The sequence below is a fragment of the Mytilus galloprovincialis genome, chromosome 9 (assembly GCF_965363235.1).
Source record: "Mytilus galloprovincialis chromosome 9, xbMytGall1.hap1.1, whole genome shotgun sequence".
Classification (NCBI taxonomy): domain Eukaryota; kingdom Metazoa; phylum Mollusca; class Bivalvia; order Mytilida; family Mytilidae; genus Mytilus; species Mytilus galloprovincialis.
Window position 1 is genome coordinate 76334983 of NC_134846.1, and position 21595 is coordinate 76356577.

The 21595-nt window shown below is 32.4% G+C and overlaps 1 protein-coding gene across 1 annotated transcript in view; it reads left to right on the forward strand.

The window, feature by feature from the left end:
* Positions 1-7514: 7514 nt before the first annotated feature.
* LOC143045978 (MAM and LDL-receptor class A domain-containing protein 2-like) overlaps positions 7515-21595 on the forward strand; it is a 74979-nt gene continuing 60898 nt past the window's right edge. The window contains exons 1-3 of the mRNA XM_076218881.1: positions 7515-7691; positions 8049-8146; positions 19756-19830. Coding sequence (XP_076074996.1) covers positions 7616-7691; positions 8049-8146; positions 19756-19830 — 249 coding nt within the window. The 5' untranslated portion in view covers positions 7515-7615. The remainder of the gene's footprint in view (positions 7692-8048; positions 8147-19755; positions 19831-21595) is intronic.

Genomic DNA, 21595 nt, shown 5'->3' on the forward strand with positions numbered 1-21595 from the left:
TTAGCTGAACCGTGAAGTCATTATTAGGTCAGGTATACAACACACCTTTCGAAGTAGCCTAGTCCAACAGACAGATAGATTGGTTATCTGCTGAACTAGTCTACTCTTAAAGGAGGATAGTTTACCTGATCTAACAATGACTTCACGGTTCAGCTAACAAGCAAGCTAACCAGAGATTTTACTTTTGACTTCACACTCAATGCAATCGGCTGTAAGAGATATATTCAAGTGATGACAATGGACACACGTCAATGATATATCTATTTTTCTTATATACATAAAATAAAAAGCACTAATGGTCTTCGGGGTATTCCAGTAATTCCCTTTGGAATGGGTTTATACAATGTTGAACAACCAGCTCAGTAGGTATGAATCCTTTGGTTCAATCAATATGCAATATGAACAAAGTAGCTTAATAAAACTGTTTGTGTAATCGATATGAATTGTTTGGAATCCTGAAATGCTTTATAATTCCATTTCACTTCAATAACTCTGGCAATATATATTTACAGCATAATCGATATTGCTCATAAAATTTAATTTAATATTAATTTAAAATTTCCAATAAAACTTTAAGTTTCTATTTACAATGCTTTTAGACTATACAATCTATACTGCTACTTGCATAACAGAGTTAGATTTAAATTAAAACTATCAAACGTGTTCTGTGTATTGGTCCACTAAAAAGGAAATTTTTTATACAAAAGATACGCATACGAGACTGTATATATACATGGTATAGGCTAATGCACACATACGAGACGTGTTTATATTGTTTGCACGCAAACAAAATAGGGAAAACTTTGATGAGTGCAGCTTTGAATAAAAAACAGATCGAATAAAGCTAGGTCAGAAGTTTCTGTTTTGATTTACATACCAAGAGCTACAACAAAATGATTCCTCTAAAGAACCTTTCAAATTCCCCATGACGTAACTCAATTTACCCGATAAATCATTTTGAATAGATTCTTTTTTTTCAAATTAAAGTTTTCCTGTTGAAATATCCCCCCCAAAAAAAACAGTTTTGTGAAAGCAATATCTACGTATATGCACGTGTAAACCGAACTTTGTTGTTGCCAATTCAAATATGATCCGTCCTCTTCCTTTGTGGAATTTTGTATTTTTATACAATTCTGATTGTCTATTGATATATTACGATTAGAGGCGGATTAAGGGATGGGGCAGGGTCGCACCCTTTTGTGAGGAAAATTTGGTTGACTATATTAGAAATCACTGAGGTTAGACTTGTGCGGGTCCCCTCTTAGGTAGTCAGTGGACCCTCCTTGTGAAAATTTCTGAATCCGCCACTGACGATTGGTGCCTGATGCCTAGTGCCTTATATATGTTTAAGATTACGAAGAGAATTTAACCTTCTAACCAAGTTAACTGTTGCGATATTCATAGAACTAAGCCTTCAATAAAGCACATGAAACAGAGTATGCCATATATGTGATGGTTTTAACGAAGACGAAGTGCATGTTTTATTAAGATTTCCTCTTCATAACTATTTTAAAAACCATTTATATTATGTTGCTGAAACTTTTAATGAAAATTTGAATACTTTAGATAATTACCAAAAGTAAGTGTTTTTATTCTCATGTGTAAAGATGATACGTTTATGTGTGCCAAAACCTGTTATTTGATTTTAAGAAGACATATTTTGTTTATATATTGTAAATAGTACTTTATTTTATATTGTTTTATCTATGCATTTCAATAGTCTTTTATAATTCTGTATATAATGGCTCTGAGTCTCATTTATATGTTCCTAATGTCGTAGTTATAAACCCGTCGAATGTGACTTATGTGTACCGAACCGGGTTCGTTATAACATGATGAGCAACACGACGGATGCCAAATGTGGACCAGGATCTGTTTACCTTTCTGGATCACCTGAGAAGATTGGTGGTGTTCGTGTTGCTTAGTCTTTAGTTTTCCATGTTGCGTTTTGTGAACTATTGTTTGTCTTTCTTTCTTTTTTAGCCATGGCGTTGTCAGTTTATTTTCGACTTATGAGTTTGCATATCTCTGGTATCTTTCGCCCCTCCTTTTACAATTTTTACAATGTATACCTATTATCGAATGTACTTGTTAAGAGACAACGTTTTTAATATAAAAACATTGAATTAAATTGTATCGACAACAGGTCTGGTATTTGTACCATACTATTAACTGTGGTAAAAAAAAAGTACTTGTGAAAGTCTTTAAAAGAGAAAGACTAAACAGGTCACAATTTTTTTTTGTGTAAGACTAGATCTTTGAGTTGAAAATGATTATTTTAAGAAAACCAAATGATTGAACACTAAGTACTAGTTTATCTGAGCTTTTATAAATAATTAATAGTTATAACCTTGGCGAGTTATTGAGCCGTTATCAGGATGTACAGAATAAACAAACTGCATAATCTTATTTTTCATGTAAGATGTAGACGCAATTTATTTTAAACAACGATTGAAAGGTACACTAAAACAGCTGTAAGATATATGTCCATCAACACATAGAAAGCATCACTGCATATCTCTTACTTTAGTTATAAATATAACCAGGAAATCGGGATACAACGATTCTATACTTAGCTTTCAAACAATTTTTAGTGGGCGATTTGGTCAAATTCAGTTTGTACACCAATAAGTATAAAACAATATATATATTTGACGTCATTCTCACCCCGAATCATCATTAATTGTCCCTACTTGATATATGACTTAACCCGATTTTCTTCGTGTGATTGATAATAACCTATATATAAGTATAATCTTTTCAAGTACTACATGAATCAACTAAAGAATAAAATGTCTCAGTTCAAATTATATTTATTAACAACCTCAACTATCATTACAATGCATTTTTTTAAATAAACATTTAGCATCTTTCATGTAAGACGCTGGTTACAAGTAAACAGGGAATTTGCACACAACATAAAGACAGTTAGGGGTGGTGGGGTGTATCAAAAGGATTTGAAACATTTGGGAAAAAAAGTGTTCTTGTGTTTCTAATACATTTGTAGTTGGTGACGAATCCCACTTTATTTTCAGTTGGCTAAACTACGCAGATAAAAGACAGTGGTTTTATACTTTAAAATCATAAAAGTATTTTGAATGTTATATAGTAGCATACAGGAAAAACGTTGTATTTTGTTATTTTCTATTCGAGATCGTAGTGGCAAGATGCAAAATAGAAAGAGGAAACAGTTTCCAGTAGTTAAAGCATCTCATTTGCAATAGCTACAATGTTTTCTTGACAATAAAAAGGAAGAGAAAATTAATAGAATACATTTTACTGAAATAAAAACTAAGCTGAAAGTTTTCACACATATACAACATGTCATTAAGTTTTTGTTGAATCCGTCAGAACCGTGGTTATAGTACGACTTCTGAGGTAGGATGACACAACTCTGGCCCTATCAATAACATGACTTCGTACCTTCCCAAAGCAAACAAACGAAATAAAAATAAAGACACCCTGCCAAGAACCAAAACAAATAAATAAATACCAAAAAACTGTTTCGTTTGAAAACGAAGCGATGTAAGCGAAAACCCATGTTAGCCCCATTACGATTGATAATTTTACATAGACAAGAAGTTTACAACCCTCTTTTTTTCTTAAAATCTTATTTGTTTTTCGACTAGAAACAAAAATAGACCTTACGGTGAAAATATAGAAAAACATATTAGTTAGCACTAAAAACCCAATTGGCACAAGAAAGTACACCAACAATGCCTGCTTGTTTCCAATCCAACACACAATTTGTCCATACTGCGGACTAAAGTCACTGACTGTAAATGCATCTAAGCACACTCCCGATACTACAATGATCATTGGGCTAACCCATGCGTATACTGAATACCACACAAATTTCTTGTTACTCTCGTCCTCTTCTGTTTTCACAAATCCTTTCGAAAATGTGATGAAAATATCAAATGACATACAGTTCATCCAAAATACGGAAGCCAGGAATGCATAATGTATAGTTATTGCAAACCCAATACAAACGTGTCTTTGGTCTTCCACTGTGTTGGCGAGTAAGAATAATAACTGTGCGACTATGATAGACACCATCAAACAGATTAAACTTTTACCGGGGATGTTCTGAAGCTTTGGAAAACGTAGATAAAGATAGAGTGTTACGGTCAGAGCAGTGATAGATACCACTGACCCAACAAGGGACAAAATGCTCTCCGCTTCACGGTATATGCTGACCAAATAATCGCCAGAAAACAATTCATTAAGTAGATCACGGCAGACATATGCATGATTGCTATCTTCATAGAAGGAGTCATTAGTTAATGTTTTGTTTATAGTATATATAAATATGTTATTATTGTTTATAATTTCATATTCCGTATCATTCAACTGAATATAAACACAATCACTCCGAACTTTGCCCCGGGAAAATGTATCTAGTATGTCTTTACTTGAAACTGTCGGTTTATATACACATTTCCCATTTTCATAAACAAGAGGAATTATGCAATTAACCTTTCTACAAACATCGGTAAAGAGATCATACAGTTCAAATGTTGGGCAGATTTTACTGTTTCTTTCTGGTTTCTGCGCTCGACGTCGCTTGACATATGTACCAGTAGCCAGATTAGTGTGATAATCAAACAAAAGTCTGTAACTGTAACTAGTTATTTTCCTTTTCTCTCCGGACGGTCTCAGCGTCCATGCACGAGCACTGCAGACAAGTTGATCAATACTTACATTGTTGCAAAGGGCACAGTCTTTATTTTTGTAAACATGACCATTAAAAACTACTTCAGTTGGTCCATCTTGACATCTGCTCGCACTATGTGTTGATAAACAAGTATCTGTTATAGGGAAACATCGCCTAGATTTGTATCTTGAATCAGCGCCCGATGTTGGTGGATAGAGACGCTTGCTACAATGTTCATCGTTTTTCATACTTTCGAGTGTTCTATTAACGTCTCCTCTGTGAGGCCAATTACAAGAAAACCCTGTTTGCCATGACAAGAATTCTTCTCCATGACATGCTGCACAATACATGTTCCTATACATATATCCAGTAGCTTTACCGCTCACTGGAATTTGTATACTACCAAATGTTTCGCATTCTTTTTTTAGTTCGGTATTTGTGCCTGTTGGACATTTCTGCACCACAAATACGTACGAGTCCTCATCAATCCCAGGAATATATTCACAACTAAAATCTGGTATGGAGGTTTGAATGGTTTGGTTGGTAGCGACATCAGAACAACAATCATTATATACAGTGCATTCAGAATCACAATTACAATTCCTATCGTTAATATCCAATTCTTTGCATGACCATTTTTGATGGCAGAATGAACTATTTAAGTCGGTTACATCTTCCTCGAGTATTTCATTAACAATCTGCATTACAACAGTTCTAACAAAAAACGAATAAATAAAGAATATCAGGGAAAATTTAAGTGTGAACATGTTAAAGTATTTCCTGTATATTCATCGTCCAACGTTCAAATGAAACTGAAGTTTTAGCTACATCTGCTGATAGTGTATATGTAATTTTGACAGACAACACTCGGTATGTTTATGTATCTAACTCCACTCAGAATCTCAATTAGATTCGGAAATATAACACATACACACAATGATTAATCTTTTACTTTGATGATTATTCATTCATACTTATCCTCACGATTCTAATTTCTTTAATTATTACAATAAATACATTTAAAAAAAAAGAAAGAAATACGTTAAATAAATATAAGGAGATGTGGTATGAGTTCCTATGAAACAATTTTCCATACAAGTCACAATTTGTAAAAGTAAATCACTATAGGTTTCAGTATCCCCAGTAGTTTAGTTTTTGATATATGTTATTTACGTATAAACTTTGGCAAGTCCCATTTTTTCAAAGACTTATTATTTTTTTTCATTTTCCCTTAGTATCTTCTGCATCATTTTTGGCTCATCTGAATCAGCCCGCCGGTCATCACTTGGCGTCTGTCGTCTGTTGTTCATCACCCGTTCACATTTACAAAAACCTCAAGTCTCATCTGGAAACTAAAACCAAACTTGAACACAATAATCCCTTGGGTTTATTGTTCAAGAAATTTGTCCGTTGTTACTACTTTCAAGCCAACATAACCACCAAGGATGGACATTTTAAAAAATTTTAAGCAAAAAAGGTTTTCCTAAAAAAAAAAAGGGACATACGTACACTATGACCCCTCGGCCTAAATCTGCCACTGATGAGTGTAAAGTGTGGAATTTCTTTTCCCAAGTGTGCAAAATGAAGTCTTGACACATTTTTTCCGAATTCAAAATAATTCTATTTTATAAGTGATGCCCTCGTTTTTCACCAGGGTAGAGAAGCATCACATATAAAGTATTGTTCGTATATGGATAAGAGCAAAAAACGCGTATAAAGAGTAATGGAGAGTATCAACGAAAATTGTAATTTATATGCAATAAAAACCCTTAACTATATTTGTATACTAGTACTTTCAAGGTCTTAATTAACTACTAGTATATCTCAGAAAACAACACTGAGTTGCATATATCATTGTACTTTACATTCATGTAGTTGATTACTTCTATGTCATTTGGTCTCTGTCTGAGAGTTGTCTCATTGACAACCGTACCACATCTTAACTGTCGGCTATTGTTCCGGGCATTTTTTTAACATCCGTACGTTCGCCCATTTAGCTACCTGATATAGATGGCAAAATATCTGATTCGATCCTCTCCTTTCCTCATTATTACATTTGAAGTAAATACTTCTAGTATCTGAATTAAAAGTAAATGTTAGATATAAGTAATCAAGACGGAAAACAATAACACAACAATACCCGAAAATACACACAATCTGTCCAGTAAAATCAATTTTCTTATCCCACCTGCAACATATTTTAAAATGTTCAGCGATGTACTTCTTAAGCCCCTAAAGCTGTGTTCTGATATCAAGCATATCAGTACTAACATTAAGTGCTGCGACTCATTTCACAAAAATGTTTTGAGAAAAATACTCGCAAGTCATAAACATTTTAGTATAACCAAGCATTATTTATAACTCACCATCAATTTTTGTCATAAGATTTTTTTGTGGTATTTAGTGTGTTTGGCTTGTTAGTACAACTTCTGCTTAGTGCAGAAAAAAAAAGTGTCTAGTAAAATTAATGTCATGTACTGAGACTACTATAACACATAGTCTCAGTGTCATATGACTATCTTGTCTACCCATTATATAATGTCTTGTTTTTCCATGATTTTTTTTGGTATTTTTTTTTTCTGTTTTGCTGTCGCTGAATGTTAATTATTGAAAATGTCAAATGGCATTGATGTAGCTCACACGTCCATGATCAGGAAAAATAAATATTTACAATAAAAAACACACACACCAAAAGACTAAAAAAAAAATGGCAGAGGGATAAATGAAGTTCTGAACTATTTCTGTATACAATTTTAATGAGTCATTCTGTAAAAAAAAAAAGAACATCTGATTTTAAAGTTGATTAAAAGGTGTCCATAGCCCCTAGGAGTAATATCCATTAAATTTCATAGTGCTGGTCAAGCGTTATACAACTAAATGGTCAACGGGGAACGAACTACATTGTAAATTGAGCCATTTCATCATTCTTCTAGTTAATTTACTCGGAAACTTACAATTATGGACAAAATTATCTCGTACTTCTTTCTTTTACTTGGACTGATGTGCGAAGGGCATTTACCAATAGTGAAAAACGGTAGGTAGTATCTATTTTTAACGTTTTCAGAATACACTCGTGAAAAATTCCGGGCACACTTATTAGTAATACAGAAAAATATAAGAAGAAGAAGTTGTGATATGATTGCCATTAAGAGAACTCTAAATCAGAAACCAAATGACAAATATAGACATTAACAACTCAGTATAGCTCACGGTACATTCTACAATAATAACCAAAACCAATACCGCATAATAAGGTATAAAAGGCCCCGAAATAACAGAGATGAGACTATTCAAACGAGAAAATTAACGGCCTGATATATTCTACAAACAATACACTCTGTGACTGACGGAACTATTGTTATATTTGTACATGTTTTATTATTTATTTCAGCAACTTCGAAGTTTCTGGGCAACACTACATCTATTGATGCGACCGACGTTAGCAGTCTTATAGTTATACGAGACCATGGTCATGATATTGACACTAAGGTATAGGAAATGCATTTTATATCAAACAATCTTTGTAAAAATCAAAAGTAATTTGATTGCTCTGGCTGCTATCTTTGGTTTGTTTGTTTTTCATGATCTTAAGCTCGGCTTTTCGAAGAAGGGACGGCGTCTTTTTGAGAGCATCAGTTTTCACAATCGGTTTTATGACGGGATTTTATAATGTTTGAGTGTTTACGGTGTTTGAAGTATATGCCTGTTATTCTTGTTCAACACACTTCGTTCGAGTATTGTCGTCAAAATGAGCATTTTTGTAAAAAAAAAAAAATGTTAACTCTAGATGTTGTTCATATTTTTTACTATTATAACTTAGACCTCAACGAAAGCTTTCAAGTGTAAGTTTTTGTGCCTTATTCATATGGGAGAATGGTAGAGGATACTCTGTGTTCAAAGTACACCGACGCGCGTATACTTGTCAAAAACAATATGTGCGATTTCGCCAATCCGAAAAGAAGGAAGTTACAATTATTCTATAATATTCAACATAATAATGCACCAGCCTATCTTTGCAATTCAATTCCACCAACAATCCAAAGTACAGCTGTTTATCCATTACGTAATGGGAATGATATATATAATATACCTTTTTTGTAGACTTGCATTAACCTAACTTGTAATCCTTCATACCTTCAACAATACGACTGTGAAATAACCTTAATGTGGTGACACGCAACATTGACTCTTTAGGTAAATCTTAAATTGAATTCAAAGACTTTGGCAATTGTAAACTCAACATTATTTTGACACAACTTAGGTGCTCAGCTTCTTTTTAAATTATGATGTTAGGGTGGCTCGTGTGTTCAAAAATTTCAGCAAAAAATTAAACCTTTATTTTTTCATTTAAAATTTTATTTGTTACACTATTAGTTATTACTTTACCAAAAATCAACCCAAAAAATCGATTCGGTTTGGCTCCAGATGACTTTTAAAATGTTTATATTATTTAAAAAGCTCCAAATTATCTCCCTTTGGTACAAAGATGTCATTTTTTTTTGGCATTAAATTTGAAATATCTTTTTTAACTCATCGGTGACCTATATTTTTTATTATTGTTTTCAAATAAGCTGTACATAAACTAAATAATTGTAAAATCTAAGCGATTTCTGTAATAAGGTTATTTTTTTATTTCGATATTACCTCTATTTCTCCTATTAGTTCAACAGAAAAAAAAGACAATAATAAAAAAAAAAAAAATGTGACATTAACAAAAATGTATGTTTCTTCCGGAGGCAGATTGTGAGCTTAAATGAACGGTGACCCCATTTTTTTTATTTCATTTTTCTTTTAAGTATATGATATTGTTTATTTCTAAAAAGATATAGCGAAATCCTATATTAGAAAAAAAATTGATTTATACCAAGGAGCCCCCTTAACAGAGTCAACATTATTTCAGATCCGTCTTGCAGTTGTGGTGCTAAGTGCGAAGATTCATGTCACTTCTTTTTTTTATTGTCCTAATTATGCGAATATAAGAACCAAATTATTTATCTACATTGGTTACCAGATAACTCTCTACTAAATTTGAACATTTTAACCTCCGGCGATACGTCTTTAACTAATGTTGAAATGAAAGAATTGTAAAGAATGTATATGAATTTATTAAAGAGTCTAAGAGGTTTCTAATTGTGTTATATAGCACATTATAAAGTGCAAATACATGCATATTGTGTATAACCATTCACATCATCACACACCATCTCTTCACAGTTCCAATATTTTTTTTATATATATAATATATTGTTTGTATGCATGCTTTGTAAATCACATTCTATTGTTATAAATTGTTATGGGAGAAGACTATATAAGTTTGATTAACTTGCGTCTCACCCCTTTTGCATATTTAAGCAAATAAAATATGTTTAAAGTAAACTGAATAACGTTATTTTGATTTCATGTAGTGAAATTCCACTTGATTTGGATTCAACAATTCTTGTCAACAAATGCTGGGTAGATATATTTCTACCGCTTTTAATTTTCGCACACGGCTTCTTATCACCGGTAAATTATATATACACCAGATTGTTTCATTGAATAGCATATATATATATTGTTTCATCAAATAACACGGCTGAAAAGATAAAGACGTTTGATTTATATAAGATTACTAGTATATGTAACCGACGGGAAAGTGGCACCCATGTCCCGCAAATGTGCGTAGTCCCAGTCTATATACCCATGATAACGTTTTAAAAATGAAACAACCGACACCTTGAATTTCAATGTCTTTATTAATAGTAAATGAAACAAAACATATAACCACTATACAAATCCTTGATATAACTTAAACACATGGGCAATGATTTGTATAGTGACAAATCCTTGACATGGGTGATGACTCAGTGCTGTTTGTATTTAGCAAGGAATTGTATATACAATTCCTTGTATTTAGTAACAATCCTAAGTATTGTTTGGATTTTAAACTTAAATACAATATATTATCTTAACTTAGATAAATGGTCCTCGGCCAGAGTTTACACCCTCAGCTTATTTAAATTTCACCACATCAGTACTGAAATGAATTAATTAAAATGACTTTACACGAAAGTAATGATGCCTAAGCAACACAAACCACGCTCGAAATACTTTGACGAAGTTATAGGTGCTCAGTTTTGTATAGGTGCCGTCCTGGAAGAAGGGTTCGTAGCTCCTGCTCAACTCATTTGACCCGTTCCAATTCCTTCTGTCTGGTACCCTTAGTTGCATAACAAACTTTAGTCGTAGTGTACAGTTACATTTTGATTTTATAATGTCAGTTGTTACCTGGGGTTATAATTGATGCCCTAAAATGCCAATTTTGAATATTTCTTTTCCTATTTTCTTGATAGACTTGAACTTTTTATAGCATCTTTTACAGGTAGGCCAAATAATTATGACGTCTTGAAAGGCTATACTATTTTTTTTCTTTGACGCCTTACTTCGAATTATTTTGACTACTTTTACAGGCTGATGATATTATCAGTCATACAAATTACAAATAAAGCATAAAATTGTCCGGTAACCTTAAAGCACAATTTTAAACTTTTTCGATTTTTGGCACATTGTGTACGGTTTTATTTTTCTTTATTCTTTTAAAATTTACAACTGTATTGTGAATATTTTTTCCACCGTCGAGACCTTTTTAATCCGGAATTTGTCCGTCTCCGGTGAGGTTGTCATTTCAAGATAGAGTTATTTCCCTTTTGGCGCCAAGCGAAAGTAATTGAAAAAAAAAATAGGTTATTTTCCCATGAATTATCTTTATATACTTGTTCACCGCTTGACAGAAAAGACACAAATTGCAACAGGATCATAGGCTCGTTTTGAAAAGATTGACAGATGGCTAATTTGGGTGTTCAAGAAATTAATCCCCATTTTTGTTTATGGACATTGTATATGTGCTGATGTGTGTCATATTGTTACTCACTTACTGCTTACTGTTACTGTTAACAACTATATATTATCTTCCATATTGATACCTTTTCGGTTTCCCCGGGTCAATTGACCACAGGCACTTGTTTCTATCCATTGGAAGACCCATTATCAACGTATATTTACGAGTCAATATACGTTGATAGTGGGTCTTCCAATGGATAGAAACAAGTGCCTGTGCAATTGACATCTGAAAGCATATATCTTTACCTCACAATGTCCATTGTAATTGCCTTCCTTTTACCCATATGTCAATCACTGAATCAGGGTAGATCAATAAATTCAGATGTAACAGGATTGCTGCATTTTCATAGTAGATAATTAATCAGCCTTTAGTGATTGAGCTGAGATAGCACTTCTTTAGTTCAGTTGCTATTGAACACATGCAGGTCCTTGGTTTAGGTGCATGAGGAAAGTGGCGGATCCAGAACTTTTCCTAAGGGGGGGCCCGCTCCAGTCATGCTTCAATGATTCCCTATATAATCAACCAAATTTTTCCCGCAAAAGGGGCGACCCGGGCCCCCCAGGTCCCCCCCTGGATCCGCCTATGGAGGAGACAAAGTGATTTTGTTATATATAGATTGATGCTCTCCTGATCCTAAGCTTAAGGTCAATAATATTATGACACAACTCTTTGTGCTGGATTTTTTCATCCTGGTACTTAATTTCTCCATTAGTATTTTCACACAGTACTTATTGGTTAATTTGTTAGGAGCAGGTGTAAAGCAAAATTATATCCGGGTGAAATTTGATCCGGAGGAAAAAATGTCACAGTAGTTGTTGTTATTTTTTTATCCGGAGGAAAATATTTCCCTGGGATATTTTTTCCTTCGCTGTGAAATTCTATCTGGGTATTTAACTTATTGAATAGTTATTAGAAAAAAAATTATCCTTTACAAATACTATGAAATAATAATAGTGTATTTTAATTAAACCTATTTTGTAAAAAAAATGTATTATAATGGGAATTATTTCACAAATTATCATTGAAAAAATTTCCTGAAAAAATTCAAGTAAATATCATTCTTTAAAAAAGAAAATTATCAATACACATAAGAAAGAAAACCAGAAATAATTTCTAAGAATTGTGAAATAATATCATGATTAAATAAGGTAAGTGAAATACATGTAAAAGTGAGTTGTTTTCAGATCTCAGTACAAATATAAATGAAAACATAAAGGTAGAAAATAGTTGCATTGCTACTGTTAATAGTAATGGAAGAATTTGATTATGATAATATTTTTAACTATATAAATAGTCTGGGGACAAAGATGTTGTTGTTGATTATATCATGTATATGGAAATCAGATAAATTATAGCATAACACTATATTGGAACAAAAGCAATTTTAACAGCTGGATAGTATTTACCTGTGAAATGTTATCTGTCTTATTAAAAATTCCTGTTGTAAGTCATCTTGTAATATAAATGAATATATAAAAAATAAGATTCAAGAAGATTCAAGGAAAAATTTCACTATGAAATAGATTCAGGAATATATTTAATATCTTTAAAATATAAATTGCTCATAATTACCTCCCTTTGATAAATTATGCAAATTTGTTCTACCTTTGTGAAACATTTTATAATTAAAGTCAGGTATATATTGATTGTGAGCAGGGTTTCCCCTGGGTCAATTATTTTTTTCGCCACCTCTTTCGCCAAAACAATATATTTTTCGCCACTTTATTATTTTTTTCGCCAAATAACACAATATATTTTTCTTTTAAAATTTTCCTTTTTTCCAGCCCCCCCCCCCCCCCCCCCCCCCCCTAAATAAGAAGTCGTTTTTACAACAAAACGAAGCAAGAATTGATCCCTCGTGTAAGGTGTAGTCATTACATTGAAGGGTTACTCTCATGCCAAACTTTTTGAATAGATTTCTTCATTCTCAGATCTGCAGTGACATCACAACATGTAACTGACCAATCAATGATTAGCATTTTTGTTATGTAAACAATGTTCAGAGGTGATGCGGATAAGATTCCTCTAGATTTTCCATAGACTTATTGCAAATTAATTTAATTGATATATATCGTAACCAGTTGAATATAGTAATTTTACTCTTTTAATACTGTTAAAGACACTATATAATATCTCTATTTTGATTTTTAACATACTATAACCTCTCGTTAAAAAATTATCGGCAATATAAATAATCAGTAATCCCCTTCAAATAGATGAAAAATCTAGAGGATTCCGGATGGCATCACCTCCTGACAAATGTAAATGCCAGGATGTCCGGATCTGAGAATAACGACAGTTTTCTTTTCTAGACCATCGTAAATAAGTAAAACTATACATGTTGATATGCTTGAAACACGTGTGTCACTGAAACGACTTTGGAGTACCCACTCAAATCAATGATCTATATGAAAGTTAAATGATAAAGTTTTAAATCAGAGACCTTTCTTGCTTTTGAACATTTTTCGTCATAACAACAATTTTCTTTTCTGGACTATCATTAAAAGAAGGAGAGGCAGCGTAAACATTTTGCTTCAAACACGTGCGTCGCAAAGTGGTTAATAGTTCAATTTTGTGACATGTGACAGAAGCCATTTAATCACATCATTTTGTTATATCATAACAATCAACACCTTTATTAATTAGTCCTTTGATGTCGATAGCTACGAATGATCTATGAATGCAATCAGCTGATTATTGATTTTCTGTCAAAATCTTAACGAGTTCAAGGTGAATTCCGAGTATTGTCTGATCGGTAAAGTCAGAGAAACCCGAAAAAAGTAAATAAACAAGATGGCTGAAAATAAATCGTTTTATATATTTCTTTCGCCAAATTCTTTCGCCAATGACGAATTTTAATCGCCACAATTATTATTTTTTCGCAAATTGCGAAAATGGCGACCGCCAGCGGAAACCCTGATTGTGAGTAACTTACATACTAGTTAATGGGACAGTATTCACAAGGTTCTGTGAAATATGATACGGCAAATATATACCGGTACATACTATCCGCATAACACAGATAGATTTTCACTCCTGGAAAAATTCTACCTGTGAAATACCATGCCTGGAAAAAATTTACCGTGACAATTTATCCTCAGGATAACACATCACAGAGGAAGAAATAAACCGATACACAGGAATCGGGTTTTCAAAGCTATATATGAATCTTTAATTCTGAACTTATTGCGTATTCCTCAATTATATCTACTGTTTTTTGTATGTCTCCTTACTTGTTGGCGCTAACAGGGTTTGAAGATCTATTTTAATGTTTTGAATTTCCAGCTGACTTTCCATTTTTTCTCTTTCCTGGTGGTATCCCGGACAGTTTAGTAGGTAGTGTTCTGTGTTTTCCTCTTCACCACATTCACAGTTTGGCATGAGGGATTGGCCTATCTGATGGCGATATTCATTGAGCCTATTATAGCCGGTTCTAAATTCCGACATGATTCTCCCTATAGCTAGGCTGGGATAATCAAGTGGATGGGTCTTACCTACAATAGGAGCTAATTCGAGGAGTTGTCTCCCAGTTTCACTTCTAGTCCATCTATTTTTCCATTTTAGTTTTTTGTTTTTGACATCTTATATTTAACTGCACTTTTCACATCAAAAATTGTTATGACCTTGTACTGGTCATTTAGATTTGAGGCCTCCTATGCTGCATCTTTTGCTAACTGGTCCGCTACATGTACATGTATCTCGTTCCCGGCTATATTAGCATGGCCTGGGATTCAAGATAGGGTAGTTTGTAAGTTGCCTCTCAGGAGGGTCCCAATGCTTTCTTTGACGTCTGTGATAGTGTTGATGTAGTTAGATGATTTCCAGTTAGGAGTAGAGATGCCAACCACTGTCTGGCTATCTGATAGAATCCTTATTTTCAGTGAACTGTTCTCTAAGTGTGTAAATGCAGTGTTCTAGGACCATAAGGATAGCTATGAGTTCCTCTAAGAGTATTGAGCCTCTGCTAGCTACTGGTCTTTTTAGGCTAGTTCCTTGGTGGTTCGCAGTATAAATAACTGCTCCTGCTCCACATGTTCCTGGATTTCCCTGACAGGAGCCATCTGTAAATGCGATAGCTGTTGACTCTGAGCTTTCTCCTATCAGTTCTTGTACAAATTGTTTGCTTTGGGCAGTTGGTTCTGCAGTGCTGTTTTTCGAGCTTCCCAATCAACTCCAGTAGCTTGGTGCTCTCGACAGCATAAAGTCTTATACTTCTGTCTTGTACATGTAGGTAATTTCTGGTTCTATCAGTTTTATGTCTACTTATGGCAAGCCGTTCTCGTCAAAACTATGTTTAAACCATTTTTCGAAAAATTTACACACTGAGAATTACAACAAAGCACACTGAGATTTAAAAACTTCAAAACGCACACTGAGAATTGAAAATTACACACTGAGAATTGAAAATTACACACTGAGAATTAAAAATTACACACTGAGATTTCATAAAGACGCACTGGGATTACAAAAATGAAAAACGCACACTGAGAATTGAAAATTACACACTGAGATTTTAAAAAGACACACGAGATGAAATAAATTGAAAAACACACACTGAGAATTGTTAATTACACACTGAGATTAATATGCAAATTACTAATGAATATTCATGAGATGAATAATTCAACAGATTAATATCTTGATCTCAAGAACTCTTGTCATTATAATGAAATGCGATTCCTTCAACCAACATTCGTAATAAATTTCAAGACTTAACATCGCTCATATTCATAAGTTTATTGCCTATAATTCAGATCATTACTACCAGTGTATCGGGATGCTTTTTTTTTATTTTACTTAAAACCGTGGGTCCCTTTTCAAAAGTCTTCCAACTGTTTCCCTGGTTTCGCTAGTTAATCTTGTATATTTTTGTTACGTTTATATGCTATAATAGACACTTGGGTAAAAATTTCACTGCATTCTTTTGCAGATTGTTCGAATGTTTTCTTATAATTTTAATAAAGTTTTTCACCATTTGGTTATATTTTGTAATAAGAGTAAGTGGGTATTTTTCTTGTTCTTGTATTTTAAAGTTTTTTTATTAATAATTTGGAACCAAATCGAAGGACTAACGAGTTCTGTCCCCTTGTTGTTTTAAGCTTGTAATAGATTCAGATTAAGTATGCTAATTAGCTATGTGCGCATAAAAAGTGCGCACAAATCTCAGTGTGTAATTTTAAATTCTCAGTGTGTAATTTTAAATTCTCAGTGTGTAATTTCAAATTCTCAGTGTGTGTTTTCAGTTAATTTATTCTCAGTGTGTCTTTTTGAAATCTCAGTGTGTAATTTTCAATTCTCAGTGTGTAATTTTCAATTCTCAGTGTGCGTTTTTCATTTTTGTAATCTCAGTGCGTCTTTATGAAATCTCATTGTGTAATTTTTAATTCTCAGTGTGTAATTTTCAATTCTCAGTGTGTAATTTTCAATTCTCAGTGTGCGTTTTGAAGTTTTTAAATCTCAGTGTGCTTTGTTGTAATTCTCAGTGTGTAAATTTTTCGAAAAATGGTTTAAACATAGTTTTGACGAGAACGGCTTGCCATATCTACTTTTCTTGTTTTTAACAAATCCATAGCCTGATAAATAGCCTTACCAAATGGAGATTCTTGGCTTTCATATGTTTCATTGATGGTAAGATACTCCTCCAGCTGGTGTTTGATTAGTTCAGCTTTATATTTGGATTGGATTTTTGCTATTTCTCGGACTGAGATTTCTTCCATTCTCAACTAGCTGGTGTTTGATTAGTTCAGCTTTATATTTGGATTGGATTTTTGCTATTCCTCGGACTGAGATTTCTTCCAATCTCAACTAAACTTTTTTATGAGATTGTTTCCCTTGAATACTAAGTGATCTGTTATCAGTTGAGCTAACAGATGTATATACAGAGTACTTCTTAAACTTAGTCAGCTAGACTTGTCAGAGCCCTGTATTGTAACATAGATGTCCTGGGTAAATCTTTTAGGAGGCAATGTAATTTTGTAATATTGATCATACTCTCCCAACACTAAAAACCATAATTAGAAGAATTACTTAGTCAGCTAGCATTGAAGATATACTTTTGAACACTTTCACATGTTAAAGTTTCACCTATTTGTTTTCAAATTATTATATGTTGTTACTGATGACAAATTGGAGGTTTAAAGTTTGATATTGACAATTTTAACTTTTACAATTTAGGAGTTGAGGTCCTTGATTTACTGTAAATTTACACTTTTTGTTGTTTCCATTCAATTACTTGTGAACAAACTGACGACCGCTTTTGAAATTTTAATATTTTATTACCGATGCATAAATTGAACTCAAGATAAATATTGATAATTTTGACCTTTTCTGTTGTGACAGATTTTATGTAATTAGTTTATTTATCATTCATCCAATGCTCCTAAAATTGGAATATTCTGTTACTGATGACAAGTTGATGGTATTCACTTTTACTGTTGATGAATTGTGATAAATCGGAAAATCAGCACAGCATGTTGCAGATCAAAAAATCTTATATGACCTTTCAAATTACACAACAAGCTAAATAATGTCAATTTGACAGCTCATTTCTTGTTTTGAAATTAATTGGCTTATAACATAAGATTTTGATATGCAGTGATGCATTTAACTTAGACTTATGACTGCCAATAGTAAGAGACAATCTGATATAAATCTTATAACATACCAATTGCAATTCTAACTTTTGAAACATCTGAAATAGTTAAGTTATTAAAAACTAAAAATAAGAATGTTTGAACTTTCAGACTACAATAGAGCCATATGGGTCATTTTCAAAAAATGTGGATATTTCAGTTGTGAAATAACAATACAAAAAAATATTCAATTTTCAACTTTAATATATGAAATTGAATAGTTTAACAACAATACAACCTGAAATAAAAATATGCAATCTTAAATGCTACTACAAAAATATTTTAAAAAATAACATAGAAACAAGTATGGGACATATGTCAACTACATAACGGATTTAGTTTCGGTCCCTAATTTTTTTGTAATAATATTTACATTTTGCTTGATATATATTTCCATAAAAATCATCACACTTTTTTCAAAACAGTTAACATGGTTAAAATAACACTTTTTAGAAACATATTTTAAAGTGAATTTAATTCAGCATTTTCAACTACATAACGCTTTTTGTCAACTACATAACGATTCACTGCGTTATGTAGTTGACCGTTATGTTGTTGACCTATTTGTGGTTTTTGGATGTTTTTCTTGACCCTAATACTACCAGATAAATGGTTTTTATTGAATTAGAGTCAGTATTATAGACTTTGAATGATTTATGTAAAAAAAAATATTTATGCCAAAATTTATCAATGTTTTTGCCGTTACAAAGTTGACATAGAATAAAATTACGGAGTAATTTGTACTCACCAAAACTAATCTATAATGAAATGAATCAATGATGTCATCCTGTAACTTTAAGCACGTCATCAGAGGATGAAGAGTAAGTAGAGAACACTTCCTTAGTTACAAGGGATATAATCAGTTGTTTATTGGCAACATTATTTCATTTGTGTTATGTAGTTGACATTTTTTTAAGTACGAAATGAAAAGTAAAAAAAAAATGCTAATAAAATCTAATAATTCCCTGTATTTGTGTATACATACCTGCAGTGATACCTATATATTTATAATAACAAAAGAAAAATAATAATTTCCGCTGGGTATTAAAACCAGCATTTAAAAAAGACTAGTTTTTCAATTTCGTACAAGCAATTTTGGGGTTTTTGGACCCTTTGAAACCCACTGGAAGCAATTTCTGTAGCTAAATTTCATATTGAATTTGCTGGAACTTGTTACACACACCAAAAACTAAATGGTGTATGTAAAAATTGGATAAAAATATTTACACTTTTTTGGAAATATTGATTGTACAAGAAAATCCACATTTTTTGAAAAAGGCCCATATAAACCTGATAGATGTTGATATTAAATAAAAAAATCAGACATTTTTTTTTATGTATTACAACAAGGTTGAAGACCAAGTAATTATTGACACACTTAAAAAGAAATGAGTCAATGAGGCAGCAAAAAAAATAAAAAAATGATTACTACCTTCTTCTTTATTTGGTCTCAGGCGGAGACTTCAAAATCATACCACATTTTCTTATTTTAATATTAAGCCGGAAGAGTTTGTTTTGTAGTAAAACAGATAATAATTTCGAACTCATCATAAGAAGTCATTGTATTTTGATAGTGTTTTTTGTAGACTGTCAACAAGGAGTCTGGTTTAGAACACAGTTTAGAGGCACAGTTTGTTGAGACCCCTGCAGGAGAACTAAGGGTAGGTAACTGTAAATTCAGAAATTCTTGCAAGGATTTTATTAATGCAAATATAAATCAAAATGGGTGATCCTTAGGGTTGCACTTTGTAAATACAGCTGTTTCTGACAACACGCCTCTTTTGGGGAGAAATAGAATATTCATAGAAAATTAATTTTGTTTACATACTGGTTCCCAGTTATGCTCTCTGTGTTCCATATCGCAGAGACAGAACTGGGGAATGTTACCAGTAAATAAACACGTGCTTATTGTTTACATTGAAATCTGTGGTAACCTTTCATTCGAGGTAGGGGTAGTTAAGAAAATAAGTGTAAGTTTCAACTCTGAGAAGTTCGGGGCATATAAACGTTGAAAATATGCCGCACAGCCCTATATTTTGACCTTTGAAAAAAATTGTGGTGCAAATGAACTTTCAATTCTAGGATAAGATTTTTTTCAAAACTTCATAGTAAAAGTGGTACAGTTTTAGCCGTAAAAGGAGTTCCTATGGGAAATTGCATTGTCAATATTTACAGAAATGCAACCTATATAGGGTGAAAAAGGGGAACATTCAGAATTTAACCAAATTTGCTTTATTTCACAGATTTTAAAGAAATTAACTCAAATATGAAGTTTTATAAATATTTAATGAAGATTGATAGAATCCTGGGCCTTAGATATGATGACTCAGCATAAATTCACAGATTACAGTATGCATAGTTTACTTAAAGTCCTGGATACAAAATTAATTCATAACATTTGCATATTTGTAAGTTAAATTGTTAAAAAGTGCTTATATTTACTCTTCGCAGTCATTGAAACTCATAGATCCTTCCTGAATATTATTTATGGAGTATTTGTGTCCTTTCGATAACCCAAAATTAAGCCGCAACACCTAATTCTTCTTTTTTGTCACCACGGCATAACAAATACAAGCTAGAAAAACAAAAATATCTCAAGAAAACTTACAATAGTGTGTTCTATCCTGAATATGTACTAAATATTTCAAATTGCTAGAAACAGCAGAATGATTTAGGAAATTTGAGGCCCCAGGGGCAAAAAACATAGAAAATTGCCTACCCCCTGGGTCATAAAACAAATAATTTAACTTGTAAATGGTATGATTTTCTGATTTTAATGTTCTTGATATAGAAACAATAACTATGTTTGGAAGTTATGCAAAAATCAGATGTTAGCAGTCATCTCTACAACATTTTAAGTGAATTTATATCTCAGACTGGTATCTGCATACATACAACTATTGCAAATATGGCTTTGTTTGAACACTTCTAGTATATATAGTAGCTAAATTGTGTCAGATATATGGTTACAGATGATACTGTTGTGACAAGAATTCTAAATTGACCATTTGAGGCAGAAAATGTGTTCTTTAATTGACAAATAGGTATACAGTAAGATGTGGACTGGAGACAGAGGCTGGATTGGATACTTTATATAATCTTGAATGTTGTGATGATTGACTGCTAAACATTACATTTATTATATTCTGATATGCTTTCAATATGTTATCAAAACAGTTTTAATCAGGTTCTAGGCATTTTTTATCAGAAAATATGTAAAAAGGGTAAGCTGGCAATAATTAAAGTCTTATTTTCAAATTCTTTAAAAAAATTGCAACAGGGGAGGGGGTATAAAATGTATAGTAAAGAAAAACTTAGAGTATACACAGTGATTTCTTTAAGACTATAATTCTGATAAATGAGTCATAATGTGAGAAAAACTGATTTTAGAGAGTTTTCTATTTGAATAAATGTCTGTATAGGTTG